A 14602-nucleotide genomic window follows, 5' to 3' on the forward strand; every position below is an offset into this window, starting at 1 on the left:
TATACGAACGAAACTGTGCCAGTTTCACATTTATAGCAACCGAAACCCGGCCGATGATTGATATTTAGCGAACTACACACAATATGAGACAAATTGATAAATAACTAACGGTCGCCTAGTAATCGAAATTTGACTTTTTTTTTAATTTTTATTGCTTAGATGGGTGGACGAGCTCACAGCCCACCTGGTATTAAGTGGTTACTGGAGCCCATAGACATCTACAACGTAATTGCGCTACCCACGTTGAGATTAAGTACTAAGGTCTCAGTATAGTTACAATGGCTGCCCCGCCCTTCAAATCGAAACGAATTACTGCTTCACGGCAGAAATAGGCAGGGTGGTGGTACTTACCCGCGCGGACTCACAAGAGGTCCTACCACTAGTAATATAATTATTAATGTAAGACTATAATTATTAATTTAATTTATATGTTAGAACATTATTATGGTTCTTTTGTAAAAGACTTTATACTTCTATAATCACAAATTTCGCCAAGACTACACTATAAATAAATAATATTAAAGACAAACAATATTATTCTATTCTCAATTAGATCACAGACTTTAACAATAAACAAAAGATTTATGTGTATCAAATACATGGTAGTGTGCGTAATGTTTTTTTTTATTGATTTAATGTCTTTTTATGCATAATTAAAAAATATATATATATATTGCATTGTGCACTGTCTGCCTTCTCTATATTCTCAAAAATTGTGGGAAATTTCGTACACCTCCGTCCGCGCAATTTTCGTAAAAAGGGATACAATATTTTTGCTTCATGTATTAATATATAGATAACTAGCCGTACTCGTCCGCTTCGCTGGTGATTTAAAATTAACATTATTATTAGGGAGTCCAACACTCATATAAATATTAGCCTATCCATTAAGTACATATATTTGGATACCAAGTTTCAAGTCAATCGGATGCATGGTTCAGTAGTTATAAAGGAACATCTGTAAAAACCACTGTAGGTTTACATATTAGTACTAGCTGACCCGGCAGACTTCGTAGTGCCTCAATCGATAATTAAAGACCTAAGCTTTTGTATAAAATAAACTTAAAACAAACAAAAGGAATCCGTCCGACGGGGGGGGACACATAAAAGAAAAAATAAACTTGTTATTTTTATTTAATTCCAAGCATTTTCATCTTTATCTATCTTTTGAACCTTCTCTGGACTTCCACAAATAATTCAAGGTTAAAATTAGCCAAATCGGTCTAGCCGTTCTCGAGTTTTAGCGAGACTAACGAACAGAAATTCATTTTTATATATCTATATATATAAAACAAAATCGTGTTAGTTACACCATTTATAACTCAAGAACGGCTTAACTGAATTGGTTGAAAATTGCTGAGAAGGTAGCTTAGAGCCAGGAGAAGGACATAGGATACTCTTTATCACATTCCCGTGGGACGTGACATAAAACGTGGTATAACAAAACTGATGTGGAATAACAAAACGCAACTGACAGCTAAACGTTCTATGGTTAAATTTTGAAGTTGACCGGTTGATGTGTTTGAAACAAACCGTGTGGCGGAACAAAGCTCGCCGGGTCCGCTAGTATATAGATAGATAAATTGTAAATTGTCATTACACGGAGGAGGGTGACGCAGCCGTGTACACTGATCGTCATAATGAGAACGGACCTGAGTCATTTTCATTCTCACTATCCCATAACTAGAGATATATATGATTGTGCATTTTCTTTAAGTTTCTCTTCGCACGTACACACAGTCCGTCGTATGAAGTGACTTGCTATTCTGTCATGAAATCTTTATGGGAAAAGTTGATGGCTTCGTCATGTGCGTCATGGACGCTTTCTTAATCTACGAACCGGTCATTCTTTTTGGGGCGGTCAGAGAAATCATTTTTCGCAATCATCATTATCTTGTCATTGTTATGAACATAACGAAAAGCGATTCCCGGTTGAAACACGAGACTGCATACTGCCCCCTACATAGTTTGGATAATTCTCCAATTTATCGCCATAAAAATCGTCCTGGCTTAAGGATAAGACGCTCAGTACACTCGTATCTAGCGATGCGACCGTACTGGTGTTCGAATCCCGCAGACAATTGCCAAATTTTCTAATGAAATACGTACTTTACTTACTAGTGGTAGGACGTCTTGTGAGTCCGCACGGATAGGCACCACGACCCTGCCTGTTTCAGCTGTGAAATAGTGATGCGTTTCGGTTTGAAGGGCGGGTCAGCCGTTGTAACTATACTTGAGACCTTAGAACTTATATCTCAAAGTGGGTGGCGGCATTAACCACTTAACACCAGGTGGCCCGTGAGCTCGTCCACCCATCTAAGCAATAAAAAAAACGTATCTCTAGAAAATATATTCACTAACGACTTCCATGATAAAGGAGCAATATCGCAGAATAATAATCAAACCCGTTAAAATTGTAATATGCGTAATTACTAAACAATTAAAACACGAGGTAGATGGCGCTTTTACGTCTACGATTCCATTTAAAATCAGGTGCGCTGCAAGCTCTTTCACCCGTGTACGTAACGAACCAAAAACTAAAAATATATTTTTGTTGAAATTTCTTCGAGCTTTCCAATGATTTTACGAGCTTTCACTTGCACTCGTTAAATACTGGTTGACAAAAGTTTTCTCCCCTCGTCTCTAACAACAAGTAAAGTAAAAGCTCTTGATTCGCGGGGCATATGTTCCGCAAAAATATGCCGCGAATACAGAAACTATGAATATGCACAATCTCGGTTTTATTTTTTATATTGCTTAGATGGATGGACGAGCTCACAGCCCTCCTGATGTTAAGTGGTTACTGGAGCCCATAGACATCTACAACGTAAATGCGCCATCCACCTCGAGATATAAGTTCTAAGGTATCAGTATAGTTACAACGGCTGCCCCACTCTTCGAACCGAAACGCATTACTGCTTCACGGCGGAAATAGGCGGGGTGGTGGTACCTACCCGTGCGGACTCCCAAGAGGTCCTACCACCAGTGATTACGCAAATTATAATTTTGCGGGTTTGATTTTTATTACACGATGTTATTCCTTCACCGTGCGAGTCAATCGTGGACAATTGTTGAGTACGTATTTCATCAGAAAACTCGGTACCCGCCTGCGGGATTCGAACACCGGTGCATCGCTACATACGAATGCACCGGACGTCTTATCCTTTAGGCCACGACGACTTCGTTTACTAAGGATATTTGATTTTTTTTAATCACGCCCCACGTTAATTAGTCCCGTGCTAAGATCGTGAAGAACTTGTGTTACAGGTACCAGATAACGGAATTAAATGTAATATTTTTATTATACACGTACATACATTTAATATAAATCCATAAACCTGGAAAAGACATTTTATATTTATCATATAAATATCCTCCATTGGCGGGATTCGAACCCGCGACCCCCTTGTGTAGTGACCATGTCACTTACCACCACACCAGACGGCCGCTAAATTCAATTGGATTGGATCGACCTAGACATTAAAATCCTTTTTATCAATGTGTATGTACCAATGTACCGGTTAGATCAGGGAATAATGAAATCTTTAGCCACGAACATAGAAAGTGGGTCATATATTTCGAACGAAGCGTGAATAAGGACTGTATACGGAATTTTCGCTTATTAAGGTCAAATAACCAGTAACTATACTTGAGACCTTAGAACTTATATCTCAAGGTGGGTGGCGCATTTACGTTGTAGATGTCTATGGGCTCCAGTAACCACTTAACATCAGGTGGGCTGTGAGCTCGTCCACCTATCTAAGCAATAAAAAAATATAAAAGATCTGGGTCTTTTATTGATCATCTTATTCCTTAATTTGGTTTTAACTAGTGTAATTAGTGTGCTAAATATGCGATGTTCGAATTAAAGGATGAGTTCCACTTCCGTCTCGCGGACAGGCTGCATTTTTTCCAATGAAATAATATGTTCTTAACACATCTACATAAATTACGTCCATATAACCCATTACAATCACAACCCATTTCTTCCGCGAAACAGTAATCCCTTCTGGTTTTAAGGGTCGGGTAGTCGTTGTCCTCTAGAAACGAGACTTAGAATTAGAGTCTTAAGTTGAGTGTCGGGGTTTACGTTTCTGATGCCTATGAGGTTCTGTAACTATTTTAGACTAGGCACCGTGAGCATTTTCACTCGTCTGAGCGAAAATATTCATCTATACATATATATAAAAATGAATTGCTGTTCGTTAGTCTCACTAAAACTCAAGAACGGCTGGACCGATTTGGCTAATTTTGGTCTTGAATTATTTGTGGAAGTCCAGGGAAGATTTAAAAAGTATATAAATATGAAAATGCTCGGAATTAAATAAAAATAACAATGTTGTTTTTCCTTTGATGTGTCCCCCGTCGGACGGATTCCTTTTGTTTGTTTTAAGTTTATTTTATACAAAAGTTTAGGTCTTTTATGTATCGATTGAGGCATTAAGAAGTCTGCCGGGTCAGCTAGTTATAAATAAAAATCTTTAATGTTTATCTCTTTTCTATTTCAGACTCGAGGAAACTGTTTGGCGGATACCGGATAACGCCTATGTACTGCAAAGCGAGCCGCGTCGCCAAATACAATAGAGGGAAGACCATTTGCATGTTCAATCATGAATGCGGGCAACGAGGTGGAGAGGTCGTTGGCGCTTGTATGGACGGATTCCTATTCGGAGCTTGTTGCCAACTCAAATCCGACAGCCAATCTCACATACCCAAAGGCCCCGGTGTCGTCATGACCAGCTACTTAGACTACCCGGACGCGGATTCCACTGAAGACTATGACGTCGAACAAATAAACGCGTGGCATAACAGTTTCAAGCCTGTAGTCACGCCGGGCTATAGACCAGCCGACAAAACAACGACAACTAAACCGGTGGAAGAAGAAACGCAAAGTGTTTCCGCCGAAATACTATCCGAAGGACTGACACAAATAACTAACACTCTACTTAGCACACCACCGAAAGACAGTAGCTTTGTTTATGTAAAACCGAAGCCAGATTACACGTACAGCGGTATAGACCACAGCGTGCCTGAGACTATATTGGTGCACACGAACGGAAGCATTGTTGACGACGTAGCCAGACCTTCGGATTTCAATGTCCAAGTGTCGTCGATGCAAACAAAACCTACAGCGTCACCGACGACCAGCAGCACTGCTTCGCCGATGACCATATCAACCCACCGACCAGTTTACTCTAAGCCGGTTTTTAGACCGAAACCGACAACTACAACAGAAAATTATATCATGATTTCCACTATTATGAAAGAACCCACGAAGCCCGAACTAACCTCAATTAATACAATCATTAACATGCTTAATGATTCAACGCCGAATTTCAATGATGATGCAACTAAAGCCCCCATTGAAGATGTCTTAGAAACCAAATCGTCTCCTACTCCAATCGGGACGGTATCATCAGCTTCGTTCAGTACAAACCATTACCCAACATCAGGTCATTACGTGACCTTAAAGCCGTCTTCATACTCAAGTACATACTCACAGACCAATGGTATTTCAACAAACAGACCACAGACAAACAAACTACCATCGTATACAACTGCTAATACCATTCAAGATGATGAAAAGACTTCTACAAAACCTTACGTTTCTTTGAATCCTTCTAGTCAGGCTATAGATGCCTTTAATAGATATCCAACAGATCCAAATGACTTTGGAGATAAAGTTACAACGTTTGCTTATTTTAGTACTACAACTACAACAAAGCCCACAACCACATCCAGACGGCCACCGTCTACCAGCTACGTCATAGGAACTCAGCCGTCCAGAAGACCGACTCCAATGCCAAGTTACGCTTCAGCACCTGATTCATTTTCCAGCGTGACCCCAACGGTTATAGTTCTAAACGGCTTCCAAACCCCTGAACCTGAAAAAGAACCGGAATTCGTCGAGATATCTCAGGAACCATTCAAAAAACCAGTCAGTCAGATAACAGTTAACAATCATATCGAATCAACGAATAACATTTACATGGGAAAACCGCCTCAAACATTTGAAAAACCATCTTCCCCCACCATAGTAATTACACCTAAGCCGGTTCCAAACACAACTCCGTACCCGGTTAAGGCAGCGACTAAACCGGTCTTTACGACAGCGGCCTTCGAAACCGAATCACCGACCACATACAAACCGGAATTGCAAACTTCTCCGGATGACTTGATAAACTTCCCACCCGTCCGTAACCCTATGCTCAACGCTACAGGCTCTAATACCGCTTTATATAACACAAGCATTTCCTTAGCTGACAACGAGCTGGATATATTACATGACATTGATTTCACAACGCCAACATGGAAGGAAGACGATAAATTCAAGGACAAAATGAACATTTTCGTCAGTAAAATAGTGGGTAGTCTTCAAGGTACCTTCCAGGAATTACATGACATAGTAATTCTGGATAAAAAACCGAATTTGACAACGACCACACAAAAACCGAAGAAGACGTTAGCGACAACCAAGAAACCCTTGGTTACGACTAGGAAACCAGTGAGGTTGACCCCGACGACAAGACGACCGACTACCCGGACAACTAAAAAGCCAACTAAATTGACAACTGCGGCTCGGAGAACGACAACCACTGCTGCCCCCACAACAACCGTTGCATCAACAAAGAAACCGGTAAGTACATAATTGGTGGGAATGCCCGCAAAAATGCTAATACACAGCTTTAAGTTTAAAAAAGCATTTCTTTCATTTACCATAAAGTTATCGACATTAGAAACAAATTAAATAAGTAAAAGATTTCACAAAGCTAAGTGCCCAACCAACCAAACTCATTCCCAACCAACCTCATCCAACGATTTTAAGTAAATGAGGTTTGAACCGCATTGACGGTAGATAAGACCTTCATATTATGTGTGTCCGTAAACAACACTATCACAAACCATCAGAAAAGCGTTTCAGCTTTCGATGACCTAAAAAATTAGGGCGAATCCTATATAAGTATTTTGATCTGCTTCTCTCATGTCACTTGGTCTTCTCCTTACAAAATTTTAAAAACTTTTGAGTTCAGGCAATGTAATGCAATTAGCAAGCAACACCCCTAGTTTAGCTTCCATTGCGCTTTCGCATATTAAATATTTATTTAATGAATACGTACATATACATAAAAGCGCCCCCTTGTTTCTCAGAGCTGTGACTCTGTCTAGAATCGGCTAAAACATTACATCCATAATCAACTACAAAAACGATTTCATCAAGCCTTATACAATTTTATAAACAAGGTGCTCTGTAAGTTGGCATCAAAGATGGATCTGTTATACCGAGAGACGATATAATACGTGCTATTTAATATTTTTTACTGGTGGTAGGACGTCTTGTGAGTCCGCACAAGTACGTACCACCACCCTGGCTATTTCTGCTGTGAATCAATAATGCGCTTCAGTTTGAAGGGTGGGGTAGCCATTGTAACGTACTGTAAAAATTGAGACCTTAGACCTCATGTCGCGACGTGGGTGGAGGAATTTACGTTGTGGATGTTTATGGGCTCCGGTAACTACTTAACACCAGGTGGGCCAGTGAGTTCGTCCACCCATTTAAGCAAAAATAACTGTCCCCTTTACACTCATAAGCTAGACCGCGCGAGAAAGAGATGGGCAGACTTTTCATGATGCGCATGCAGTGTGGCGTCACACCACGCGCTTATTCACAAACACTACACAAGCGCAACGTGTGAATGTTTTGAACGCGAGCTACGTAGTAGGCGTAGTGGAGGTGTCAGGTTATTTTCGTTACGGAATTTCTTGATTCAGTCGCCGCGCTCAAAGAACGCGATAAAATCTATGCAATAGCTTAAAAAGTGTTATTATTTTTCAATTCTTTCACACATAACTTGTACGCCGGCCTTTACTCCACCATATTCCAGGTCACGACAACCAAAAAAACCAAACCCACCAAGAAAGCGACTACCACGGTCGCGCCGACGTCAACCGTCGACTACGATGACATCACTATTGAAAACCTCGCCGATCAAGTCGTGGATTACAATGACAAGAATCGTAAGTTCGAAGTTCCAAAACAAAGTAACTTTGGCACCGAAATCGAGCATTTTGTAATTTGATAATTAATCTCAAATAATAATATGCCATTTGTTATATTAACTATACCACTACTATATTTAATTCCAAAATTCCCTGAGGGAATTCACTTAATTGGGTTTAAAATCCCTCGTCGTTATTATCAATAATTTCTTAATTAAGTCTTTTTTTCCTTCATGTTAATCGCTGCCATAAATCACAAGTTTCTCAACGCGGATGTCCTTATCCAGTTCAAGATGAGGTTGAAGCTCAAATTTTACTGTATATAAATCAAAGTTTGACGGTATATCGGTCTTTTTCACTTTGGCTCATCACCATCTTTCGCTTCCACCAGACGGACATGCATTACCGATATTTACATCAAAATAAATAATTCATTTCAGTCTGCGGTGTTAGACCATTATCGAAATCTGGTCGTATCGTCGGTGGAAAGAACGCGCACTTCGGAGACTGGCCTTGGCAGGTCCTGGTCAGAGAAGCTACATGGCTTGGACTGTTCGTAAAGAACAAATGTGGCGGTGTCTTGATTACCAGCAGATTTGTGACCACAGCTGCCCATTGTCAACCTGGGTATGTTCCATTTACTGAAAAAATCCGTCATATATGAAGCATTTGTAGAATTTAATGCAAACAAGTCATAAAAAAAATAAAAATAAGGACACTTTCATAATAAATGGTTTGAATTAGAATCTCTGATCTTGTTTAGAAAAATAAATATTCGTACAAACAGACTCAATGGCCTCGAACTATCTCAATCTCGCTCAAAATGTCATAAAATGCAGATCAACCATGGAATTAGCTTGATGACCAAACTTTGAACTAGCGTCCATTATTATATTCCAGATTCTTGGCTTCTCTAGTAGCCGTTTTCGGGGAGAACGATATATCAGGTGACAAGGAGCCAAAGGTTCCGGTCACTCGCAACGTGCGTCGCGTCATCGTGCACAGGCAGTACGATCCTGCGACCTTCGAAAACGATTTGGCGATTTTAGAACTCGAAACTCCAATCAAATTTGACTCTCATATAGGTAAGCTTAAAGTACCACACACACGCAACCACTAAGTCACCTGATATATCGGTGACTCAGTGGTGACACCTGATATAACTTATGTTGAAAATGTAACTAGCTCGATTCAGACATCCATCTCTAATATCTCCTGTTCTATGTTAGCTACCGTTAAACATTAAAATCATGATTCCGATAAATTACCTCGTTGAATGCGAAATCCAAAAACAAGTACAGTAATGTAGGATTGGTAATAACGGAGCGCATGGAAATAATGTGGAATAGTGTATTAAGATGTGAGTGAGAGAAAATAGTTGGACGAGTAAATGAACCCATAGACACAGCCCGCCGAGTTTCTCGCCGGATCTTCTCAATGGGTCCCGATTTCGATCCAATGGTAGATCAGCGAAGCACTGCTCTTGCTAGGGCTCTTGTTAGCAAATTCTCTCAGGTTGAGCCCGTGAGCTCACCTACAGGGCCGCGTAAAGTTGAAATAGCCTCTTAGACTAGCAACGAATAGGTAGGGGGGAAAAATCGGAGCCCCATGAATTCGCTAGCACGTTCGGTGAAACTAAGCATAACCTCTCCAGCTTACTAGAAAAAGGTAGCTTAGTAACAAAAGGAAATAAAAGTATACACACGGCTTTTACTGGTAGTAGTGGTAGTACGTATTCTGAGTCCGCACATACACTGAGCACTTTGCAGCAAGAAGTATCATTAAATCTATTCTATTTCGTCAATTTGCTGATTGCTGTTGAGAAATGCGCCTTTATAATTTGGATTAAAAAAATAAACTTAAATAGCAAGCCAAACAAAAACTCTGTTTAATTTTCTATCCTATTGATCATTTCAGAATATTAAGGCAAAGCAATGTTTATAACGTCATCGACTTCTCATACGTTTGCAAATCTTGAAGTTAATTCAATTAATAAACTTAAAATTAATTAGTTGTTGAAAATTACATTAAAAGATTCCATTACATAGACAGATACATTTCTAGCTGATATAACAAAGCGTAACAAAAATTGCTCTGAGATATATTTATTTATAATATATTTATGTATTCAATTTAACAGACATCGTGCATTTTTCGATTTCCTCACTCATCATCAATCCCTACTGCGTCAACATCTATCTCTTTACACTTCAACACTAATGAATCATATTGAACCATTCGTACCAAACTCAGTGTTTTTGAAACTCAACAATAGACATTATCCTTTTAGAATTATTTGTCCCTATCATCGTTGACGTCTTTTTTAATTTTTTTTATTGCCTTTGTAGGCAGTCTATGTTAGCCGTAGTAAACATGGCGTATATAAGGCAACTTTTGGAATTTACCAGACTTTCTTAATTCCAGTACCCATCTGTCTGCCTCCTGATGACGCTGATTTCACTGGCAGAGTTGCAACAGTCACGGGCTGGGGTCGAATCAAATATGGTGGTGGAATACCTGCTGTGCTCCAAGAAGTTCAGGTAAGTGTAAAATAAGTAAACACTCTATGTACAAGCTAAGATCTTCTGAATCCTGGAAACAAACGCGACGAAACAAGACCACTAGAAAAAACATAGACTTCGAACGCTAATTGCTAAATTGCAGACCGCAACCAAAAATCGATCATAAAATAGTAATTGTCACTATTTCTTTCCTGTGTGTCGAAAGTAAGAAGGGACTTAATATTAATTAGTTCATGATGCTGAAGTATAGATGAAAATATCTACTTAATGTATTATTTCATTGTTGGTTTTATAATCTACACTAGCGACCCGCCCTCGCTTCGCTTCGGAAACATTAAAACACACATGAAACTAAAAAAAAAAAAAAAAAATTAAAAGAAGTAGCCTATGTTCATCAGGGACAATGTCGGCTTCTAATGGAAAAATAATTTTTCAAATCGATCCAGTAGTTTCGGAGCCTATTCGAAACAAACAAACAAACAAATCTTTCCTCTTTATAATATTAGTATAGATAATTAAAATATCCAAAAGCACGGATGGAATTACTTAGTCCGCATGGACCATCGCCCTGGCTATTTCTGTGGCTAAGCAACAATACCTTCCAGTTTGAGGATTAGTTCTGTTATACTACATAATCGAGATATTTAGGCCTATATACGAATTTGCACTGTAATACGGATTCTTATAACCACACAATTCCCAGTGTGCTATACGCTATCCCACTTATCTATACAATTCATAAACAAAATCCCAATTTAACGTTGTTGCCCAACCTTAGGTACCAGTAATAGAGAACAGCGCCTGCCAAGAGATGTTCCACACAGCGGGTCACGACAAGGTCATCAAATCGTCCTTCCTCTGCGCCGGCTACGCTAATGGCCAGAAGGATTCTTGTGAGGTGAGCTTGAATCTTCATTCTAACAAGCCATTCGTTAGATCCGATAAAGGTTGGCACCAGATATTCGTGTCATTTTAGCGGAATATTTAACGGAATACCGCTCATATTGTTTAGTCTAGCTAGATGACATAGTAATATGCTCTCACAGCCTTGAGTTATCGTGATTGAGAAATCGATACTCTTCAACGAACTCTCAGAACAGTAATTTCTTAACTCTCAGAACAAAACAAAAAGGACTAAAACAAAAGATTACCTGAATTTATAGACACCGCATTTTGAAACTTTAAAATCTTTATTTCATATGATGATAAATACCTTATCAAAAAGCATGGCGGTAAGACTAGGTAAAATGCTGGTTCCATACCAGAGTAAAATGGATATTTTGTGTTACCCCAGGGCGACAGTGGAGGACCTTTGGTTCTACAGAGAGACGACGGCCGTTGGCAACTGGTTGGCACTGTATCTCATGGCATCAAATGCGCAGCTCCATTCCTACCTGGAGTCTACATGAGGACCACCTTCTATAAACCCTGGCTGAAGAGTATCACCGCTGTTAAGGGCTAATTGTTCGCGGGTTAAAAAACGGCCACTCTTTCGGCATATTCTGGTGCTAATTACCAATTTTAGTAAAATGTAATTATTCTTTGTTATTGGTTTAAAAACCTACGACTACTTTGTGTTTCAAGCACAAATCAACGGATGTATAAAAAAGACTTGTAAGAGTTCAAGTTCATATTCCGCTCAAAATTTAGTATAAAATTGACGCGATTTACATTTACTATCATTTCATAATAATTTTATCATGTACAGTAAGCATAACACGATTCATTTCATGATCAACTTTATTATCATCTGAATCATCGCTAATCAGAACCATTTCATCACCCACCATCGTTTCTTTGTGAGAATAAATAAATCAAATAAACGATTAAGGCAAACCAAAATAGGAGCTGCAATTGTAGCAGTGATCAAACTAAACTAAATATTATATTAAAATGCCTATCTGCTCTCTCATAGCTCCTAGAGAGATTTAAAGCTCCAAGAGCTTGTTGTTCTGGTTTGGGTTTCTTTAAAATCTATTTATAATTACATCAGTTTATTAGCTTAATTCATTCATCAATTCTTCATCTTTGTCATCATCATGATATCATTTCATTAGAATTGAATTAATGAATCTATTGTTTGTGTGTGTGTGTGTGCGTGAAACATGTATGGTTGTATGTAAATAATATTAGTGACAAAATAATTTATTATTAGAAACCATAAAAGCTCTCTATGAATGGGAAAGCGCTTTTGTTACGAAAATCCAATTTGTAAGGTTTCCGTAGATCAACGGGAATAAGGATGAGAGATGGCTAGGTGACTCTGGTTCTTATTCGTCACTCATAAAATCATAGAATTTTTGAGATGGTCCTTCGTCTTTAAGCTGGTCGGTCCATCGAGCTGGTGCTTGGTCAGTTGACTTTTCCCCTCTGTATTTTAAGCAATTAACCCCTCCAAGCTTCTTTCGTCTCCACTTCTCATTATATGGCCAAGCTAACTGAGAAAGCGCTGTTCGCAAAATGTTGTACACTCGCGAGTTGATTTTGAGTTCTGACAGCATTGACTGGTTTGAGAGCTTAGCGCGATCCATGTATCATCAGAATACGCCTCCAACACCAATCACACTTCGAAGGCATCAGTCCGTGCAATAAAGGGCAGAGCTATGTCACCGCTCTCGCGAAGATCTTGACTAAGCACCAATTAAATTGACTAAAGCAACATGCGCTACTTAATTCCAAAAGACGACACGTCCAATTGTGCAAGTTTCTAAGTAAATTATCTAACCACGACTTTAGAAGATATAATCTAACAGATCGTCAGTGGTACTTTCCTCTTCGAGAAATATTCGCTAGGGGTGAATTTAGTAGAAATACTGCATGCACAAAACCGACTTTATTCACAACAGAATAACGCTCATCTAAAATTAGGAAAATTAACAAATTTATATTCGTTTTATGCGAGCCTCGAAGTAGCTTGGATACTAATAAGTACTATATGTTTTGATTTTATCATATTCGTGTATTTAATTAGATTAAAAGCATTAAAGCAATGTACATAAAAAACTCTTAGGTATTTGAAATTTTTTCACTATCAGCCAAACCCACAGCTGATAGGTTATAAATATCTAAAGAATTGCGGATACAAGTGTCGGCTATAGTCAATACTTTATATACATGGTTTTCTTCCACTGCAATAATTTCAGGTATTTCAGATTAGAAATTCTCAGAGCTAATATTGGCTATATGGCCTCTCTTGCGTTTGGTAGATATGTGACTTCGGGAAAGTCACTGATGGATCGATGATTGATGTTAGCTGATCTGTCTTAGTGAATGAAGATCTAAAGCGCTTTCCGTGTGAACGAGATATGGGAAGATCGATCGATATTATTGTATAAATCGCATTTATTTATTTGTTAATAACTAGTTTAAGACTGATGTAAGTGTTGGATTTTCGTTAGATAATACTTGTGTATCTTTCAAGTTGTTAATGCACGAAATCGGTCCAAATTTTTGCTGTATTTTCTCTCAAAGTAATAACAAAACATTGTTTACCAGTTCTAATGAGCAGATAATTTATTATTGTATTGTTAAAGAGTTCGTTCAATTTTGCTAATTGTTCAATTAAATTTGTGCATTTATTAAATGTTTAAGTTACGAATAAAATTTTATTTAAAACAAAATAGAGTTTTTTATTGGCTGCAACCAAATCTAGTGAGTGTGAAATTTTTATACAAAATTATATGCATAATCGCCGTGTTGATAAGCATTTAACTCGTTGAATTCTGTTAGGTTTCGTAGACACAGCCCATTGAGTTTCTCGCTCGGATCTTCTGCGTGGGTCTCGATTCCAATCCATTGGTAGATTCTGCGAAGCACTGCTCTTGCTACAGCTAATGTTAGCAAAGTCTCTCAGGTCGAGCCCGTGAGCTCGCCTACCCGTGTGTAGATGGTATAGCCCCATGATTATGTAGAGAAAAAAATGACTCACAGAAGCATCACCTTCCAGAATTATTCACCATTGGGCATCGTAGCCACGAAGGTTGGCAGAAATCAGTCGCCCTTTTTCAATATACCAATATATAATAAGTATGTCGTGGTGTTTATGAACTCTTTGGTTAGATTTTTCTTGTCGTTTTGGTTCA

General features: G+C 38.7%; 1 protein-coding gene across 1 annotated transcript in view; it reads left to right on the plus strand.

Moving 5' to 3' along the window:
• Positions 1-14140, plus strand: part of flz (transmembrane serine protease filzig) — a 37103-nt gene extending 22963 nt beyond the window's left edge. The window contains exons 2-8 of the mRNA XM_028172927.2: positions 4509-6637; positions 7884-8016; positions 8439-8625; positions 8899-9083; positions 10423-10538; positions 11299-11418; positions 11815-14140. Coding sequence (XP_028028728.2) covers positions 4509-6637; positions 7884-8016; positions 8439-8625; positions 8899-9083; positions 10423-10538; positions 11299-11418; positions 11815-11982 — 3038 coding nt within the window. The 3' untranslated portion in view covers positions 11983-14140. The remainder of the gene's footprint in view (positions 1-4508; positions 6638-7883; positions 8017-8438; positions 8626-8898; positions 9084-10422; positions 10539-11298; positions 11419-11814) is intronic.
• Positions 14141-14602: the final 462 nt, after the last annotated feature.

Source organism: Bombyx mandarina, chromosome 02 (genome assembly GCF_030267445.1).
Source record: "Bombyx mandarina strain Sakado chromosome 02, ASM3026744v2".
Classification (NCBI taxonomy): domain Eukaryota; kingdom Metazoa; phylum Arthropoda; class Insecta; order Lepidoptera; family Bombycidae; genus Bombyx; species Bombyx mandarina.